Genomic DNA, 21,892 nt, shown 5'->3' with positions numbered 1-21,892 from the left:
TGTACAGATAAAATTCCATAGTGCACTCTCCAAAAGATTGAATGCAAGTAAACCTTTTAAAGAGAGAAAAATTAAGATAAAATACCTTTTGCCAAGCTTGTTTTAACCACCATACTGCAGTAAAAGTTGCTGAACTATTTTTGGATCCATTCTTCGCTTTGCATGCTGGTACCAGCCCCAGAACTGGACTCTGGGTAATCTAGGACTGTTTCCTATGATGTGTGTCTTCAGAACATAAAGACTATCCTTCTCTAGACTATGCCTTGCCGGTTGATATTGAGGACCTGTTATGCTGTTACAGGGTCAACCAATTAAATTAGGGGAGTATTGTTTTAACTTGTTTACTTATATTGCTTGTTTTGTATGCTCTTGTATTTGTGTTATTTATGTTGATCATATTAGTTATAAGAAGTCATATAGTTTTGTCTACAGAAAAGTATGCCTTATTGGTATTAGTGCACATTGTAGCTTATGTACTTAAACAAAGTAACCCTTTAGATAAGCGTAACTCTAAACCTTGCAGTACTGTAACCTATTGAATGGCCCACTGAGTATAGAAAATATGTTTGCACCTTTATAGTTTAAAGAAAATGCTGCAATATATCAGAATATTTTAGACCCTCCACCCTATGGAACGCAATGAGGACATGTCTCAGCTAGAAGTTTATATAAATTATACAGAGAAATATTTGTTTAGGGAGTAGCAAAATTATAGTTATATTGATGGTATATTTTCTACCAACCTTGGCTCTTATTGGAGCTATGTTATGAAAGCAAATGTATTTTGTTTCCCTTTTATTAATTGCTATGGTATCTGCAATTTGAATTTGGTAATTACAGATGTTTGTCAAAGAAAGGAATTATCTTACCATAAAGATGTGTTTACCTTTAAGAGATTTTGTAGTTTTAAATAATGTTATGATTGTATGCTTTCCTCATACAGGAGTGTGAGAGAATTAAGTTTGCATAAAATAATTAGTAAACTAGTAGTGTTTATATCAGATGAGATTGTTGACTACTAAGATCATAGTTGGAGAATTATAAACATTACAGATAGTAGCTTTGCAGAATAAAGCAACACACGTTTCTTTTATTTTTAGTAGTTCCAAGTGACAGTGTAAAGAAATTCATTTTAAAGAAAATATTTTTATTGGCTGTTTTATGTTTCATTTTTGTTACAGGGCAGGCCTTAGCATAAGTTTTAGCATAGCCATTCAGCCTCTTGATGAAGTCTAGCACTTTTCACTTGCTTAGTATTCATGAAGTATCATTTAAATTGTATAGAGAAGCTGTGAATTATTCTCTGTAAAAGTTTAATCAATGTATTTAGTTTGTATTATATATCCACAATGTTTTCTTGGTTTTAAATGACATAGGATGAGTTAAGCTAAAGGAATTGTGATGCTTACAAAAAGGTGAAAGAAGTTTTATTTGGACATAAATGTGATTGTATTGGGGTGTGTACTCATCTTGTGCTGTTTTGTTTCCTTCTTAGACTCCTGACTAGAGTGTCTGCTTGCTATGGGGATCCACTGGCTACCTTGTCTACCCCATGAACAAACCATTAGACTTTCAGCATCTACCTGCAGAAGATCACTGGATAAGCACCCTTATTGCAAATGAACTGTATGGTATTGAAGCAAAGTGTCTGAGGAAGGTGGAGCACTCTAAGAGGACAACAACTGTTCTTAAAGTGATCAGAGGCCACCTAGAGACATTTGTGCTGTTCCCATGTCATGCTTTACTGTGGAGAATGTACTGAGCAAGGAACTGTTGGACATATTGGGGGGTGCTAGCAATGCAGGTGGAGAAATAAAAGATGCAGCGTTGTTCGGGGGTAGATAGGGGGCTGGTTGGGTCTTTCTGCAGATAGACCAGTAGTTTGAGGATGCTGGGAGGTGGACGGGGAGAGTATTGGAGGGGCCGCACCTATGTGCAGTGAGAAATTGTGCCCCATTGGCCTATAAAAAATTATACCACTACATATGAATACCTTCCTCTACAGTATTCTCACATAGATTCACGTTACCGTAGTATTAGGCTTATATGGTTGTTAAAGGCTTTCCTAATTTTCTGTGCTTTTCTATTTTTGTGATATTCTGTTAGAATAAAAGGGTGGTATGTTAGGAATTATTGTTAGCGTGACCAGCGCCATTTTGTTCTTGGCTGCCATTTTGTCTTTGACATCCATCTAGTCTCAATAACCTTTATTATAGTGGTTTATTATGTAGTGAGAAATATGCTGATGTTAGGGAGACTTGCATAGCTAGAATAGCCCTGAGAATGACCCTGACGATGTGCTTGGATGCACTGTTATCTCTACAAGATGTCAAACAGCCTTGATTTGTGCTGGGCTATGAGGCTCATATTTACTGTTATCTGAAGTTAGGTATTTCTGTAGAAATGACTCCCTAACACTCCTTTTCTTTTGATTAAATTTTAAATGAGCTTCTTTGTTCTTGCAGAAATACTATGCAAGATGATGCAGTTATGAATACGTCACTTGTTAACCCTATATGCCGTAACTGTTGTCTGACGTGCCTTTCAACTTGCAATAAACAGAATAGCTTTTAGAATCATTGCTGCGCGATCTGAAATCTGTTCTCCTGGATATCCTGATCAAATGGTATACTCATTTCCAGTTGGTACTGTGTGCCCGATGCCCAGTCCTGAACTGACACTCCCCCCCTGAAAACAACACCTAACAGACATAAAGAAGGGACAGGACTCCAGAGGGATGTGTTACTGAAAGCTATGAGGGATAATATCACTTATGTGTTACTGAAAGCTATGAGGGATAATATCAGTGCTATGTGTTACTGACAGCTATGAGGGATAATATCACTTATGTTACTGACAGCTATGAGGGATAATATCACTTATGTTACTGACAGCTATGAGGGATAATATCACTTATGTTACTGACAGCTATGAGGGATAATATCACTTATGTTACTGACCGCTATGAGGGATAATATCACTTATGTTACTGACCGCTATGAGGGATATTACCTCTATGTGTTACTGAAAGCTATGAGGGATATCACTGCTGCGTTACTAACAGCCATGAGGGATAATATCACTGCTGTGTGTTACCGAAACCTATAAGGGATAATATCACTGTTATGTGTTACTACTATGAGGGATAATATCACTGCTGTTACCGACAGCTATGAGGGATAATCACTGCTATGTGTTACTACTATGAGGGATAATATCACTGCTGTGTTACCGACAGCTTTGAGGGATAATATCACTGTTAAAACGGCACACAGTATCTGTAATATGATAGTTTAATTTTCTCTTTCTGTCGCTTTAAAAGACCATATAACTCCCTTAATTAAAATATTCACATGACCCAGGGTAAGTTAAAGGCTCTTTTTATTTGTATCCTCAAAACCAGACTCCAGCTGTTCTCCACCAATATACTGGACAATCTGTGATGGACACGATAGTTGGGCAACAATGTCCCACCTAACAGCACTATTTTAGCCCCAATGTTAATCCCATGATGTAGATTTGTGATAACTAATAATTTTACCCCTTGGCTGCCAGTAACATACAAATTAATGATTTTCTCTCTTTAGCTGCTAGTAACAAGTAAACAAAAGTGATTTTAAACCCTTGTCTGCGCCATGCTGTCGTACATATAGGCAGGGGGATTTTTTTGCACAAGCACTTGTTAGTTTACAATATTTAGTTCTTATTAAAAAATATTTAAGGAAAAAATTGTCAATTGTCTCTTTATATGGCAATTAAAAACATGGTGGGGGAGGGGCAATAGGGCAGAGGAGGTAGGTGGAGCAAAGATGTGGGGGGCCCTGCCACACTTTTGCCCTGGTTGGTCTTAGTACGCCCCTGAGCAAATTAGTAAACATGGTTATTTTACCTGCTCTCACCAAAGGTAATCCTGAAAACATGGCCCGAGGACAGGTTTGAAAACCAGTGTACTAGGTGTATGGCTTCTTTCTAAACAGCCATTGTGCCTCAGCTGGAAAGCTCTGCAAGACAATAACTTGTTCTTCAGTCTTCTCAAAAGCAGCTTTGGAAGAAATGTCCCAGAAACTATACTTACATAGGGCTCGATTTATCAAGCCCGTCTCTCCCTTTTGACTGCAGGTTCGCTTGTGCGAACCTTTAGTCAGAATTTATCAAGCTTCCCTGCCCTGTTCTCCAACTCTTAGGTGGAGAAATTCAATCTCCAAGTTTGTTCCAACAGGGGAGATTGACAGTAACTGCCCGCGGGCAAGGGTGGCACACGAGCGCACAGGACCCATTGTGTGCCATGATAAATGCGGACAGCTGCCCACCAAAGGAGAACCCGGTTGGACAGGGGCGAATATGTACGACAGTGGATGATAAATCAAGCTTATATAGTGTTAAAAAAGGCTAAAGCAGCACTCCATGGTAGAGCTGTAAAACCTCAGGATGCTACTGACTTCCATGTCTGTTTAAAGAGACAGTAAAACACCTTTCAGTTTTAGAAACATCCTTGGAAAAAAGAAAAGAATTCCCACTTTGCTATAAATAATAATTTTGAATCAACAGTACTAAAATAATTTAAATTTATTACTCCTATACATGCATGGTTTAAGTCAAATACTTATTGCGAGATTGAAATTTCCACCTCATTAAAATGGTAATAACCCTCAATACAGTTATAAAGTTCTTACATGTTAATCCAGTGGTAATGTGGGTTTTAAAATGATACTAAACACCAAAGACTAACTTTTCTACAATCCACGGTGGTTTAGTACAACAATCTTGGGCTTCCATGGGAGAAATGCGTCTTCTGTAGTTTTGTTTTCTCATTAACAGGAGTTTACAAAATAAATACAATATATCTGGTAAATGATTTTCTCTGTTAAGTTCACCACCACATTCAGATGGTCCCTTTAATTATCTTCTATTCGTCCTCAGCATGGAACCAGGAAGCAGTGCATAGCACTAATAAAAGTCTCTCATACAGAACATACTCCAAATTTAAAGTTTACAACTGGTAGTAGCAACCAAAATTGTAATTAATATCTATAAAGATTTTTGTTGTTGCTGCCAGTTATAAAGTTTACAGCTGAAATACAAAATCCAATTTTGTTATTGAACAATTATCGTCCTTCTTTGAATATAAAGTCAGTGACAAAATGAAGAGTCCTCTAAGGCGGGGATCTTGGAACTCACTGTATCCAGTGGTTGCCAGTGACAGTCTATTAACGCATCATAAAATTCCTCGCTTTGTTCCATATACTGTTTATTGGCTTCTTCTACATCCAACTGAAGGGTATATTCTGTCAAAGCAAATCAGAGTTATTACTTTATCAAGCAAATGTTACTGTGACTGTCATACTACAATCATAAAGCCATAGCATTGTCAAACAGATAAAATTACATATGTAACAACTTCTTAATCTCCAACTGTAAAATGTCAGAAAAGCAATCTTCAGCTAATGGTAAAAAATGGCACCGACATTTCTTTCATACAGGTGGTAAGTGTCCACGATCCATTACTCCTGGGAATTACTCTTCACTACCACTAGGTGGAGGGAAAAAAAAAAAAAGATACCCAAACCCCAGGAATTCTATAAAACCCTCACGCATAACTGGCAACTCAGTCTTGTCTTTGCCTCTGCTGGAGGAGGTTAAAGAATGAAGATGTGCATTTGATTCTTCAGTGAAAAGGGTTCTCAGACAAGTGATTGTTGGAGGGATGTATTTTGAGTATTCGTAGTGGCATATTTTACTGACTAACATTTATTCACACGCCTTTCCACGGATGTCTCAGGGACTTGTCCTTTGTCTCCTTCACTTGGTTTGTCGATATACTCCTATTGGCAAGTACTTTTAATTTTATATTTAACACTCTATAAGCCTGTTAGGTTATTGTTATACATGCTTATTATATGTATATGACCTTGGGACAGTTATATATTTTTTAGGTAATTCCTCTTTATTATTAAGAATTTCTAATTTTGCATCAAGTGATTGGCAGTGCACATTTTTGAACGATTAAAGGGCCACTGTAAGTAAATATTTTCTATGCCTGTTACTAACTACCTACCCTAAATACGCTTTTTATCAATAGCATTTCATTAACATATTTCTACCGTACATCAGAAATCTTGTCTGCAAATTTAATTGTTTTCCAAACCCACTCCGTGGGTATCCTTTGCTCTGTACCAATCCGTTTACAATACCTAGGTTTCAAAATGGCGCTTTAAACACAAAGTTATTGGTTTAAGTATTTTGAACACTCAGTGCTGAAAATAGTGGGCAGGATAACGTGACATCATCGGCGAATAAAAGATATAACTTTTAGAACGTTATGAAACTTCGTTTTGGAGAAAATATAGGTCAGTAGGTTTTAATTAATGTTTATTAACTTTAATATGTTAGTTTTTAGCTTAAAAATTATAACAGAAAGTAATCCTTTAATACACATTGACAAGTTGGCTTTCAAGCATGCATGCCCCGGGCGATGGTGTACGTTTTGGTGTGTTGACTCCACAGGAATGAGCACAATATTATCTACATGGTACACATGAACTAGCGCTGTCTAGCTGTGAAAAACTGTCAAAATGCACTGAGACAAGAGGCAGCCTTCAAGGGCTTACAAATTAGCATGAGCCTACCTAGTTTTAGCTTTCAACAAAGAACATCAAGAGAACAAAGAAACATTGATGCTAGAAGTACATTGGTAAGTTGTTTAAAGTTGCATGCCCTATCTGCATCATGTAGGTTTCATTTTGACTAGACTGACCCTTTAAGTGTTTATAAGCCAAGGTTTTAATTTCAGGCTATGCATTCATTTCTGACCCAACGCTGCTCTTGCTTCTAAGGGTGTTCCTGCTTTTTCTGTTTGTATAAAATCCTTGATTCCAGGCTTCTGTGTCTGAAATGTTGGTTCTTCAAGTAAGAGTAAAAGGTCAGGTAAAAATGTACCTTCTATTAGCTCTAAGCCTGCTGGGGTTAATGTTTCTATTCATAAAGCTGCTATGTCCTCAGAGGAAGAGGTTTGGTTCTGTGGATCAGGGGTTTACCTCTTATGAATCCGATATACAGTATACTTATTATTTTAAATTGAGTATATATATTTTTTTAAGAAACTTTATTTACTTTAGAGGTTAAGGTCCTAAAGTAGATGGTACAAATCCAGTTTACCGTTTAAATCTCGTTTTTTTTATATGGTCAAATCTCTTGATATATTTCCTATCCCTAATGTGGTCTCAGATTGTTCCAGATATTAGGTATTAGTTTCTTAAAACTTCCAGAAGGATTAAAACAATCGTTTCTTTAGCTTCCAGTGTTAAATTTTCGCAAACTCTTACCAAAGTGGATGGGGCTATTTCTACTCTGGCTTTACATAGCTCTATTAGAAGCATACAAAGGAGGGTTTTTAAGCAGGTTATCTTTCTATATCAGAAGTATCTATTTTTGATATGGCTACTGCTTCTTTCGGTTTAATGAGCTTTTTGGGCAGTTTTCTGACAATTCTGCTAGTGAAAATCTTTAACTTTTTTGGCAAATGTGCTCATGCTTCATTTAAGTGTTATGTTAAAAGCATGTTTTTGGCAGTACTTTCTAGGGCTTTTTTGGTTAAGTCTTGGTCTGATAAGATTTCTTAATCCAGACTTATCTTTCTTTTTAGGAAACAATTATTTGGTTCTAGTTTGGTTTCTATTATCTCTTATGTGATAGAAGTCCAGGGGTAACTTTATCTAATCATTTTTGTTCCTTTCCTCAGAAAAGGGCATCAATCAGATTTCTTCTTTCAGAAGCTGGTTCCTCTGGTTCTGTCTGTAAGCCAAGTTCTAACTGGAATATGTCTGAGAAATCCAAATAATCTACTCCCTTATCTCAGTTTGCATGAAGGTGCAGCTCTTGTTCCAGAGAATCTGGTCGGGAGCAGGTTAAGCTTCTTTGTGGAAGTTTGGTTTCATACTCTGGATCCCCGGGTTTTTAATAGTCTCCCAGAGTTAATGAATAGGTTTCAGAATGAGGCCTTCCTCGGAATGTTTTTCTATCCTAGGTTTTGTGAACTGCTGTGAATGTTCAGGCCTTTTCTAGTCCATTTTGGATCTAGAATTTATGGGAGTGATTGTTCCTATTCCTTTTTTGGCACGGGGAATGGGGTTTTAATCTAACCTCTCCTCTATAGCTTTCAGGCCAGTTCTGGATCTAAAGGCTCTGAACTAATTGTTCAGTTTTTATTTTCCATATAGTGTTTTGGATTGTCCTTTAATTTTGCAAGGTCAGTTTATGTCCATAATAGTTTTATGGGATGTTTATCTTCATGTTCCTATTCTCTAGGAACATAAACAGTGTTCTAGGTTTGCCTTTCTGGTCTAGAATTTTTAGTTTATTGCTCTACCGTTTGGTCTAGGTTCAGCTGTCAGAATATTTTCTTAGGTCTTGGGTACCCTTTTGTCAAAACTCAGGGAATTGCAGCGTTTCCTTTTCTGGACAATTTTTTGACAGACATCGATTTTAGCCAATCAGAGTTAGTGCACCTTAACTCCACGTGCGTGAGCACTGTGTTATCTATATGACAAACATGAACTAACACCCTCTAGAGTGGTGAAAAACTGTCAAAAGGCCCTGAGAGAAGAGGCAGCCTTCAAGGGATTAGAAATTATCATATGAACTTCCTAGGTTCAGCTTTCAACTAAGAATACCAAAAGAACAAAGCAAAATTGGTGATAAAAGTAAAATTGGAAAATTGTTTAAAATTACATTCTCTATCTGAATCATGAAAGTTTATTTTGGACTAGACTGTCCCTTTAATGTGCCAAAGTATTATATTGAAACTACTTTAGTTTTCAGACAAACCTCTAGTTTGTTTGTGTTCTTTTCTGGTTACAGGAAAGAAGAGTAAACTTCTATATTCTTGGCTGAGACTTCTGTTCCACAAGAGTTTGAGTCACGTTAGCCTCCACCTTAACATATTACTGCTTATTCTATTAGATTGATTGCCATTTCTTGGCTTTTTAGGAATGAGGCTTCAGTTGTCCAACTTTGCAAGGCAGCTATTATTTCTTAAATGTTACCATTTTGGTGTTATTCTGAGACAGCCTTTGGTAGGAAAGTCTTTCAGGTAGTAGTCTCAGAATGATTATTTGCATATTGGTTATTTTTTCCATTGCATGGTTTTGGCCCTTTTGTGGGTTTATTGGGGTTGTGGATTTAGTTTTTCAATGAAGAAAGAAAAAAAAAAAAAAAAAAGTTTGTTTTTTTTAACCCACCCTTTATTTTTCATTACTTGTTGACTCCACTGCTTGAGTATTCGTTTCCAGGAGTAATGGACTGAGCACTCTTTAACACCTGTATACAACAATTCAGTTTATGGTTACCTGAAATTAATTTATTTCATGGTGGTGAGAACTCACTATAAACCCCATCCCCTGTGTTTTTCTGGTGTTTTTTTCTTATGCACATCTTTTTTCCCTGCTTTGGTTTGCTCTTGATGCATTCCCTACCTCTTTGGCTTGGCCATACGTCAAATTGAGTTATCAATAAGGTGGAAGGGTTTTTATAGAGTTCCTGGGGTTTGGAAATCTTTGCCGCCTCCTAGTGGTACGGAAGAGTAATTCCCAGGAGTAATGGATACTGGACTCTCACCATCATGAAATTAATCAGGTAAGCATAAATTATGTTTTTTCTTCTTTATCAATTTTCTTGTATTGCTCAAAAGTATGATTTGAGATCCAAGTTATTAGGTCACGAAAATGAAGTAAAGGTATGCTAATGATTTACCTTAAAGAAACATACCAGTGTAAAAAGAAAATGCTCTTATGTCTTACAGCAGTTAATAATTGCATTATTGCTTGCATATAACTATGCATTTAACCCCTTCAAAAATGATTAAACACACAGTTAAAAAAAAATCTGGGTTTGTGTCGGCAGGCAACGTTAGCCTTTTGTCAAAATTTTAGTATAAAGTACATTGTTTTGCAGTTTATTTTAGCTAAAACCAATTGCCAACACATATGTAGCATAGTTAGCCTTGAGAAGTCAGCAGGGTGCATTTCAAGTTCGGAGAATGAGATATGGCTCAGTTTACATGAAAGTGGGCAAAATAATGAAAATATCACTAAGTTGTTTTTCTTTGCATAACTAAATATTTGAAATAAAAATATCAAGGTTTACTATCCCTTTAAAGTCAGATCCAGGGCACCAATGCGCTATTTGGAGCTAGCTGCACACACCTGGTGAGCCAATAACAAGACAAATGTGTGTGTCCACTAGTCGTATTAATGCCGTTTGTAATGTTAAAATCCATTTGTACATATATTAAAGTAAATATTATAGTAAAAGTGAATTTGAAAGGGTTGTAAAATTACATGCTCTCTAAAATAAATAAATTAAAAAAGTATGACTTTCATATCCCTTTTAATTTTGTGCCAGGGCTACTTCCGAGAGATCATGGTTGACATCAAACAGTTACCATTTCTGGTTCTCAAAACCAATGTATCCTAATGGAACACTGTGAAATAATAGAACACTATGCTTGCGCCTTTGATATTCTTACCACTTGGGGTAATCAGCATAAGATCTGGGGAAGTGCAACATGACTCCCTCAATGATTTTAAAGTGATATAAAATGTTTAAATTATGAAGTATGAAGTATTTTTTCATTATTTAATTGATCCCCTTTACCTGGAGTTTAACTCTGAAATTTGTGGGTTTCTCTCCCCCCCAAGTGTAAAATATTCACAAGTGTACGCTGTAAACTTCACAAGCCTTAACCTGTCACATATCTGTTCGTCTACCTGGCCTCAGCCAAGAACAGGAGCTGCAAAACAGTGGAAAACCTGGTCTACTCCAATAACAAGTACAGATTGGCTACAAAAAAAAAAAGAAAGTTGTGGATGGAACTTGACTGTCACTTTAGATCTACTCTATCTAGCCCCATCTGCTTCATACAGTAAATGCTATGTATGTGCATTTTGGACCAAACATAGAAGATGGCGTCCGCTTGCGGCATTCTTCAGATCTGCATTTATTTTTGTAAAAGTACGACACACAAAGATCAGTATTTGCTCAGATCTTAGTACGTTGCATGTGCACAAGAAGAAATGTGGTTCTGAATGAACATACCAAGTAAATACCTCATTAAGAGAAATATTTGGACGGAGGACAAATCATCAAAACTGAATGGTTACCGACTAATCTACATACTTGATGCCACATACTGCCGAGACAGAAAAATCTAATTCCAAAATTCTAACATCTTTCTTTATCTTGTTTGAGTGGAGAGCTATTGTCATATATATTAATAAATATAGAGTTGTTAGAATTATTCTACAATGGATTATTGATTCATTTCAATTAGCAAACAATCTGTTTCAGACTAAAGTAAATGTTATTTGAATCTCAAAGAAATAAATAAAGGAAGATCCAAAAACAGGTAAACTATAGAACGAAGTGACTTGAGATGTACAAAACTCACCTTCAACTAATTCAGTTACTGGTTCCTCATACGCCTAGTTAAAAAAAAAAAAAAAGAAAAAAGAAAAATATATGAATGAATGAAATATGGAAATTGTATATAGCAATTCATCCTACAGTTTGCACATTTTAGTTGGCAACTTAGCAAAGTAAATAACATTCTACAGTCATATTGTTCGTTTACATGTATATTCACATTAAAATGGGTCCATTAAAAAAGGCACAAAAAGTAAAGTGCTCTAATGTATAAGAATATTGTATTATTCCACTTCTGCTTTAACATAACTGTGTTTAACCTCTGAAACACATAGTTAAAGTCAGTTCCAGAGCAGCAAAGCACTACTGTGACCTAGGTGAACATATCTGGTGAGCCAATGAAAGAGGCATTTCTATAAAGCCACCACCAATCAAAGTAGTGTATTGCTACTCCTGAGGCTACCTAGGTATTCTTTTCAACAAAGGACACCAAGAAAAGGAAGTCAATTTGATAAGTTACCTTGAAAAGTCTCTTAAAAGTGCATGCCCTACCTGAAAACCATGAAGGTTTACTTTTGATTTTCATGTGGAAAATGTTAAAAATGGACATGAAAATGTTCTTTCATAATTCAGATAGAGAATACAATTTTAAATAACTTTCTTATTTACTTCTATTATCAAATTTACTTCATTCTCTTTGTATCCTTTGTTGAAGCTGAACCCATTGTGTGAGCCAATAATGAGGCAGATATGTACAGTCACTAGCTCCTGAGCCTAACTAGGTATCCTTTTCAACAAAGAACACTAAAAAAACAAAAAACAGAATTTATGCTTACCTGATAAATTACTTTCTCCAACGGTGTGTCCGGTCCACGGCGTCATCCTTACTTGTGGGATATTCTCTTCCCCAACAGGAAATGGCAGAGTCCCAGCAAAGCTGGTCACATGGTCCCTCCTAGGCTCCGCCCACCCCAGTCATTCGACCGACTGACAGGAGGAAATATATATAGGAGAAACCATATGATACCGTGGTGACTGTAGTTAGAGAAAATAATTCATCAGACCTGATTAAAAAACCAGGGCGGGCCGTGGACCGAACACACCGTTGGAGAAAGTAATTTATCAGGTAAGCATAAATTCTGTTTTCTCCAACATTGGTGTGTCCGGTCCACGGCGTCATCCTTACTTGTGGGAACCAATACCAAAGCTTTAGGACACGGATGAAGGGAGGGAGCAAATCAGGTCACCTAAATGGAAGGCACCACGGCTTGCAAAACCTTTCTCCCAAAAATAGCCCCCGAAGAAGCAAAAGTATCAAATATGTAAAATTTGGCAAAAGTGTGCAGTGAAGACCAAGTCGCTGCCTTACATATCTGGTCAACAGAAGCCTCGTTCTTGAAGGCCCATGTGGAAGCCACAGCCCTAGTGGAGTGAGCTGTGATTCTTTCAGGAGGCTGCCGTCCGGCAGTCTCATAAGCCAATCGGATAATGCTTTTAAGCCAAAAGGAAAGAGGTAGAAGTCGCTTTTTGACCTCTCCTTTTACCAGAATAAACAACAAACAAGGAAGATGTTTGTCTGAAATCTTTAGTAGCCTCTAAATAGAATTTTAGAGCACGGACTACGTCCAAATTGTGTAACAAACGTTCCTTCTTTGAAACTGGATTCGGACACAAAGAAGGTACAACTATCTCCTGGTTAATATTTTTGTTGGAAACAACTTTCGGAAGAAAACCAGGCTTAGTACGCAAAACCACCTTATCTGCATGGAACACCAGATAGGGCGGAGAACACTGCAGAGCAGATAACTCTGAAACTCTTCTAGCAGAAGAAATTGCAACCAAAAACAAAACTTTCCAAGATAATAACTTAATATCTACGGAATGTAAGGGTTCAAACGGAACCCCTTGAAGAACTGAAAGAACTAGATTTAGACTCCAGGGAGGAGTCAAATGTCTAAACAGGCTTGATCCTAACCAGAGCCTGAACAAATGCTTGAACATCTGGTACAGCTGCCAGTCTTTTGTGAAGTAAAACAGATAAAGCAGAGATCTGTCCCTTCAGAGAACTTGCAGAGAATCCTCTCTCCAAACCTTCTTGTAGAAAGGATAGAATCTTAGGAATTTTTATCTTGTTCCATGGGAATCCTTTAGATTCACACCAACAGATATATTTTTTCCATATTTTATGGTAAATTTTTCTAGTTACAGGCTTTCTAGCCTGAATCAGAGTATCTATTACAGAATCTGAAAACCCACGCTTTGATAAAATCAAGCGTTCAATCTCCAAGCCGTCAGTTGGAGGGAAACCAGATTCGGATGTTCGAATGGACCCTGAACAAGAATGTCCTGTCTCAAAGGTAGCTTCCATGGTGGAGCCGATGACATATTCACCAGGTCTGCATACCAAGTCCTGCGTGGCCACGCAGGAGCTATCAAGATCACCGAGGCCCTCTCCTGATTGATCCTGGCTACCAGCCTGGGGATGAGAGGAAATGGTGGGAATACATAAGCTAGGTTGAAGGTCCAAGGTGCTACTAGTGCATCTACTAGGGTCGCCTTGGGATCCCTGGATCTGGACCCGTAGCAAGGAACCTTGAAGTTCTGACGAGACGCCATCAGATCCATGTCTGGAATGCCCCATAATTGAGTTATTTGGGCAAAGATTTCCGGATGGAGTTCCCACTCCCCCGGATGGAATGTCTGACGACTCAGAAAATCCGCTTCCCAATTTTCCACTCCTGGGATGTGGATCGCAGACAAGTGGCAGGAGTGATCCTCCGCCCATTGAATTATCTTGGTCACTTCTTTCATCGCCAGGGAAGTCCTTGTTCCCCCCTGATGATTGATATATGCAACGGTCGTCATGTTGTCTGACTGAAACCTTATGAATTTGGCCTTTGCTAGTTGAGGCCAAGCTCTGAGAGCATTGAATATCGCTCTCAGTTCCAGAATGTTTATCGGGAGAAGAGACTCTTCCCGAGACCATAGACCCTGAGCTTTCAGGGATTCCCAGACCGCGCCCCAGCCCACTAGGCTGGCGTCGGTCGTGACAATGACCCACTCTGGTCTGCGGAAGCTCATTCCCTGTGACAGATTGTCCAGGGTCAGCCACCAACGGAGTGAATCTCTGGTCTTTTGATCTACTTGAATCGTCGGAGACAAGTCTGTATAATCCCCATTCCACTGTCTGAGCATGCACAGTTGTAATGGTCTTAGATGAATTCGTGCAAAAGGAACTATGTCCATTGTTGCAACCATCAATCCTATTACTTCCATGCACTGCGCTATGGAAGGACGAGGAACAGGATGAAGTACTTGACAAGAGCTTAGAAGTTTTGATTTTCTGACCTCTGTCAGAAAAATCCTCATTTCTAAGGAATCTATTATTGTTCCCAAGAAGGGAACTCTTGTTGACGGGGACAGAGAACTTTTTTCTTTGTTCACCTTCCATCCGTGAGATCTGAGAAAGGCTAGGACGATGTCCGTATGAGCCTTTGCTTTTGACAGGGACGACGCTTGAATCAGGATGTCGTCCAAGTAAGGTACTACTGCAATGCCCCTTGGTCTTAGAACCGCTAGAAGGGACCCTAGTACCTTTGTGAAAATCCATGGAGCAGTGGCTAATCCAAATGTTAGTGCCATAAACTGGTAATGCTTGTCCAGAAAAGCGAACCTTAGGAACTGATGATGTTCCTTGTGGATAGGAATATGTAGGTACGCATCCTTTAAATCCACGGTAGTCATAAATTGATTTTCCTGGATAGTAGGTAGGATCGTTCGAATAGTTTCCATTTTGAACGATGGTACCCTGAGAAATTTGTTTAGGATCTTTAGATCCAAAATTGGTCTGAATGTTCCCTCTTTTTTGGGAACTATGAACAGATTGGAATAAAATCCCATTCCTTGTTCTCTTATTGGAACTGGATGTATCACTCCCATCTTTAACAGGTCTTCTACACAATGTAAGAATGCCTGTCTCTTTATTTGGTTTGAAGATAATTGAGACCTGTGGAACCTTCCCCTTGGGGGTAGTTCCTTGAATTCCAGGAGATAACCTTGAGAAACTATTTCTAGCGCCCAAGGATCCTGAACATCTCTTGCCCAAGCCTGAGCAAAGAGAGAAAGTCTTCTCCCCACTAGATCCGGTCCCGGATCGGGGGCTATCCCTTCATGCTGTTTTGGTAGCAGTGGTAGGCTTCTTGGCCTGCTTACCCTTGTTCCAGCCTTGCATTGGTTTCCAGGCTGGTTTGGGTTGTGAAGTATTACCCTCTTGCTTAGAGGATACAGAATTAGAGACTGGTCCGTTTCTGCGAAAGGGACGAAAATTAGGCTTATTATTAGCCTTAAAAGACCTATCCTGTGGGAGGGCGTGGCCCTTTCCCCCAGTGATGTCTGAAATAATCTCTTTCAAATCAGGTCCAAATAATGTTTTACCTTTGAAAGGAATGTTAAGCAATTTTGTCTTGGAAGACACATCCGCTGACCAAGACTTTAGCCAAAGCACTCTGCGCGCCACGACAGCAAACCCTGAATTTTTCGCCGCTAATCTAGCTAATTGCAAAGCGGCATCTAAAACAAAAGAGTTAGCCAATTTAAGTGCTTGAACTCTGTCCATAACCTCCTCATACGAAGATTCTTTACTGACCGATTTTTCTAGTTCCTCGAACCAGAAACACGCTGCCGTAGTGACAGGAACAATGCATGGTTGTAGAAGGTAACCTTGCTGTACAAAAATCTTTTTAAGCAAACCCTCTAATTTCTTATCCATAGGATCTTTGAAAGCACAACTATCTTCGATAGGAATAGTAGTGCGTTTGTTTAGAGTAGAAACCGCCCCCTCGACCTTGGGGACTGTCTGCCATAAGTCCTTTCTGGGGTCGACTATAGGAAATAATTTCTTAAATATAGGGGGGGGGGGAACAAAAGGTATGCCGGGCCTTTCCCACTCTTTATTTACTATGTCCGCCACCCGCTTGGGTATAGGAAAAGCGTCGGGGGGCACCGGAACCTCTAGGAACTTGTCCATCTTACATAATTTCTCTGGAATGACCAAATTGTCACAATCATCCAGAGTAGATAACACCTCCTTAAGCAGTGCGCGGAGATGTTCTAATTTAAATTTAAATGTCACAACATCAGGTTCAGCTTGATGAGAAATTTTTCCTGAATCTGAAATTTCTCCATCAGACAAAACCTCCCTCATGGCCCCTTGAGATTGGTGTGAGGGTATGTCAGAACAGTTATCATCAGCGTCCTCTTGCTCTTCAGTGTTTAAAACAGAGCAATCGCGCTTTCTCTGATAAGTAGGCATTTTGGATAAAAGATTTGCTATGGAGTTATCCATTACAGCCGTTAATTGTTGCATGGTAATAAGTATTGGCGCACTAGATGTACTAGGGGCCTCCTGTGTGGGCATAACTGGTGTAGACACAGTAGGGGATGATGTAGTATCATGTTTACTCCCCTCATTTGAGGAATCATCTTGGGCAATATCATTATCTGTTGCATTACTGTCCTTACTTTGTTTGGACACTATGGCACAATTATCACATAAATTTAAATGGGGAGACACATTGGCTTTCATACATATAGAACATAGCTTATCTGATGGTACAGACATGTTAAACAGGCTTAAACTTGTCAACAAAGCACAAAAAACGTTTTAAAATAAAACCGTTACTGTCACTTTAAATTTCAAACTGAAAACACTTTATTACTGAATATGTGAAAAAGTATGAAATTAACTGAACCGGAGCCGTTTTTACATTTAACCCCTATACAGTCCCAGAATGAGGCTCTGTCTATAACTAGAAAGGCCCCCATCTGAAAAAGGTGTCCAACACAGTGCCTGCCGTTTTTCTAAACGTTCCCCAAGATTATAATACCAATAATTAGTTAGAATCTGCATAATATGCCTAGTAAAGCAATTGTTTTAGCCCAGAAAAATGTCTACCAGTTTTTAAGCCCTTTTTGAAGCCCTTTATTCTTTTATGTTTAACTAAGAAAATGGCTTACCGGTCCCCATGAGGGGAAATGACAGCCTTCCAGCATTACATGGTCTTGTTAGAAATATGGCTAGTCATACCTTAAGCAGAAAAGACTGCTAACTGTTTCCCCCAACTGAAGTTACTTCATCTCAACAGTCCTGTGTGGAAACAGCAATCGATTTTAGTTACTGTCTGCTAAAAATCATCTTCCTCTTACAAACAGAAATCTTCATCCTTTTCTGTTTCAGAGTAAATAGTACATACCAGCACTATTTTAAAATAACAAACACTTGATAGAAGAATAAAACTACATTTAAACACCAAAAAACTCTTAACCATCTCCGTGGAGATGTTGCCTGTGCAACGGCAAAGAGAATGACTGGGGTGGGCGGAGCCTAGGAGGGATCATGTGACCAGCTTTGCTGGGACTCTTTGCCATTTCCTGTTGGGGAAGAGAATATCCCACAAGTAAGGATGACGCCGTGGACCGGACACACCAATGTTGGAGAAACAAAAATGAAATAAAAGTAAATTGGAAAATTATAAAACAAAAAACACATGCTCTATCTGAATCATGAAAGAAAACAAAATGGGTTTCATGTCCCCTTTAAATACACTAGTGTGTGACATAAGTTAAGAACACGACCTTCTGAATACCTATATAAACCATGAAAGCACAGGCAAGGGATCTGTGATTATTGTTCTGGATATTAACCTTTAGGACTTACATTTACTCCTTAGCTTAAAGTACCATAAAACAGGTTGAGATCTGTGCATATCCTAAAAGGGCCAATTAATTTAAAATAGTTTGCATAAAAAAAAAAAAAAAAAAAAAAAAAAAAAAAAAAAGTTTAAAAATTGCTGGCAAATATTTTAAAATAATTTTCAAAAATAAGCACAATTAATTAAATAGCTAAGCTGCCTGGAGCAGCTAACTCCACCCCCTTATTAGTATTTAGACACAGGCATTGTATTATAACTGAGTTCACAGCTTCTAGGTATGCTCCAGCAGATAATCACTATGCACTTTTGCATTCTACCAAAACAACAATAGATAAAGATACAGCCATAAAAGGAAGAGAGTGTGTGTGGGGGAAGTTAAAGCTTTACAATTCAGAAACTAAAAAGAAAGGGTTAAATGGCGAGGCACTGCAGTATAAATTTGCAGGTAAAGTAATTAAAGTACATATTATATCATTTTGTCTCTATCCCAACTTGTTTTATGTTATTTAAAAAAAAAAAAACACACCACCAAGTTCAACTCCATGGTAGTACCTACATTTTAAATACACTGTCAACTCTTGGCATAGCACACAAACTTATTAAAACGCATCTTACAATAGTCAAATCCAACATTTCACAACTTTATTCTTTGGCATATTTCATTTAAGCTATTTAATCATCAACTTCTGATACTTTACACACATTTGCCTAATGCATGATCCGCTGTCCGCCAGACATCGATAAATGCTGACAGTGATTTATTTATCATTGCACAAGCAGTTCTGGTGAACTGCTTGTGCAATGCCGCCCCCTGAAAATTTGCAGCCAATCGGCCGCTAGCAGGGGGTGTCAATCAGCACTGCTGCTTCTTAAAGTGAAAGTAATTTTTTTTAGATGTGAATCCGATTTTAGTCTAATATACTGACAAACATCGTAATGGCTAACTTATTTTGTTTAAAACAATATCAGAAGTTAAAATTTTAGATTTCCGATCGCCGTTTTTTTCTGCTTCCTCCTCCCCCTCGCTTTCTTCCGGCTTTCTATATTGAAATTCTTTCTGCGGTCCCACCCGCCGTTTGCGTATGGAAGCGTGCGCGTTCTCAAATTGCAAATCTCTGCGCATGCGCTAACTTAGATCTCCGCTTAAATACATACATATAAGGGATTCCCTTTGCAACTGCGTATGCAGCTTTTGTGAACGCGCTAGTTGACTTACATCCAGTTTAGGATTTCACGCATGCGCAATAGAACAAGTGGGAGTGTATCATGGCGATTTAGACGCCAATGGGGGAACCAATCCGTTAGATACGGATGAAATCCGTATTTAATGCAGGTGGAGGAACGACGGTAGTCTACGGAAGACTAAATAAGTAAACAAATGTAAGCAATGGATTTAAAAAAAAAAAAAAAAAAAATATGAATTTAAGCATTTTTATTTTTCATATACATTGCAAACGAACGCTTATTTTAACTTTACCTCCCGTTTCTGGCGAGCCTGAAGGTTTGCGTGGAAACAGATGTATTTGGCCCCACTCAGGCCATGATAAATCTGCCCCATAGTGTGAATCATCTCTTTCTGTATAAACCCTTGGTATGCCTGCTATCTGCTATAGTGGCACTTACCTGGCCAGTGGTCTGTGTATATCCATATTGTGGATACTGGTAACCATCCGTTTTCTGGTCATACTTCAAGTTAGTATACATCATCATCTGGTAAGCTTGGTTATAGTAATTATATAACTCGGTATAGTCAGTCTGTGCATGCACTGTGTTGCTAAAAAAAATAAAATAATGAACTGTAAATCAATTTGCACATTAAGGTAGACTACACTATTTAACAATTTAAATTTTTATATCATATAGAAACTATAAAGATGTATTTCATTTTGATGGACACAAGTATACTGTAGGGTTCTAGAAATCACAGTTGCCAGGGAGCCATAGATTTTAACCCCTTAACGACTGAGGACGTGCAGGGTACGTCCTCAGAAAAAAGGCAGTTAACGCCTGAGAACGTACCCTGCACGTCCTCAGTGTGGAAAGCAGCTGGAAGCGATCCTGCTCGCTTCCAGCTGCTTTCCGGTTATTGCAGTGATGCCTCGATATGGAGGCATCCTGCAATAACCTTTTTAAGTCATCCGGTGCAGAGAGAGCCACTCTGTGGCCCTCTCTGCACCGGAGATCGGTTGCTCCCTGCGTTGGTGGGTGGGAGCCGGACCGGGAGGCGGCCATCGATGGCCCTGTTGATGTGAAGGGGTGCGGGAGTGGCTGGGGGCGCGCACGCGTGCACGGGAGGGTGGGTGCGGGCGCGTGCACGGGGAGGGAGCGGGTGGGAACCGCTACACTGCAGAAAATGTGGAAATAAAAAATATAAAAAAAATGGCAAAATAAAACAATCAGCAAGGTGGTGGGGGTTTGTCTGTGGGGGGTGGGGGGAAGCTACACTACAGAACCCCCCCCCCCCCCCAAAAAAAAGCACTTTTTATTGTAAACTGGGTACTGGCAGACAGCTGCCAGTACCCAAGATGGCCCCCAATAAGGCAGAGGGGAGGGTTAGAGAGCGGTTTTGGGGGGGGATCAGGGAGGTTGGGGGCTAAGGGGGGTATCCTACACAGTAGCATATGTAAATATGCTAAAAAAAAAATTCATTTTTTTTAAAACCCTTTTATTTTAGTACTGGCAGACTTTCTGCCAGTACTTAAGATGGCGGGGACAATTGTGGGGTGGGGGAGGGAAGGGAGCTGTTTGGGAGGGATCAGGGGGTGGGATGTGTCAGATGGGAGGCTGATCTCTACACTAAAGCTAAAATTAACCCTGCAAGCTCACTACAAACTCCCTAATTAACCCTTTCACTGCTAGCCATAATACACGTGTGAGGCGCAACAGGATTTAGTGGCCTTCTAATTACCAGAAAGCAACGCCAAAGTCATATATGTCTGCTATTTCTGAACAAAGGGGATCCCAGACAAGCATTTACAACCATTTGTGCCATAATTGCACAAGCTGTTTGTAAATGATTTCAGTGAGAAACCTAAAATTGTGAAAAATTTTACGTTTTTTTTTTTATTTGATCGCATTTGGCGGTGAAATGGTGGCATGAAATATACCAAAATGTGCCTAGATCAATACTTGGGGTTGTCTACTACACTACACTAAAGCTAAAATTAACCCTACAAGCTCCCTAAAAGCTCCCTAATTAACCCCTTAACTGCTGGGCATGATACACTTGTGGTGCGCAGTGGCATTTAGCGGCCTTCTAATTACCAAAAAGCAACGCCAAAGCCATATATGTGTGCTATTTCTGAACAAAGGGGATCCCAGAGAAGAATTTACAACCATTTATGCCATAATTGCACAAGTTGTTTGTAAATAATTTCAGTGAGAAATCGAAAGTTTGTGAAAAAATTTGTGAAAAAGTGAACGATTTTTTGTATTTGATCGCATTTGGCGGTGAAATGGTGGTATGAAATATACCAAAATTGGCCTAGATCAATACTTTGGGATGTCTACTAAAAAAAAAAAAATATATACATGTCAAGGGATATTCAGGGATTCCTGACAGATATCAGTGTTCTAATGTAACTAGCGCTAATTTTGGAAAAAAATGGTTTGGAAATAGCAAAGTGCTACTTGTATTTATGGCCCTATAACTTGCAAAAAAAGCAAAGAACATGTAAACATTGGGTATTTCTAAACTCAGGACAAAATTTAGAAACTATTTAGCATGGGTGTTTTTTGGTGGTTTTAGATATGTAACAGATTTT

The 21,892-nt window shown here is 38.7% G+C and overlaps 1 protein-coding gene across 1 annotated transcript in view; it reads right to left on the bottom strand.

Moving 5' to 3' along the window:
• Positions 1-4,551: 4,551 nt before the first annotated feature.
• Positions 4,552-21,892, bottom strand: part of LOC128639110 (tRNA selenocysteine 1-associated protein 1) — a 61,995-nt gene continuing 44,654 nt past the window's right edge. The window contains exons 5-7 of the mRNA XM_053691269.1: positions 19,752-19,902; positions 11,444-11,477; positions 4,552-5,285 (exon numbers count right to left, since the gene is read on the bottom strand). Coding sequence (XP_053547244.1) covers positions 5,131-5,285; positions 11,444-11,477; positions 19,752-19,902 — 340 coding nt within the window. The 3' untranslated portion in view covers positions 4,552-5,130. The remainder of the gene's footprint in view (positions 5,286-11,443; positions 11,478-19,751; positions 19,903-21,892) is intronic.

Source organism: Bombina bombina, chromosome 8, assembly GCF_027579735.1.
Source record: "Bombina bombina isolate aBomBom1 chromosome 8, aBomBom1.pri, whole genome shotgun sequence".
Classification (NCBI taxonomy): domain Eukaryota; kingdom Metazoa; phylum Chordata; class Amphibia; order Anura; family Bombinatoridae; genus Bombina; species Bombina bombina.
The sequence above is the reverse complement of the archived record's forward strand: the minus strand, read 5'-3'. Positions and strand labels throughout refer to the sequence as shown.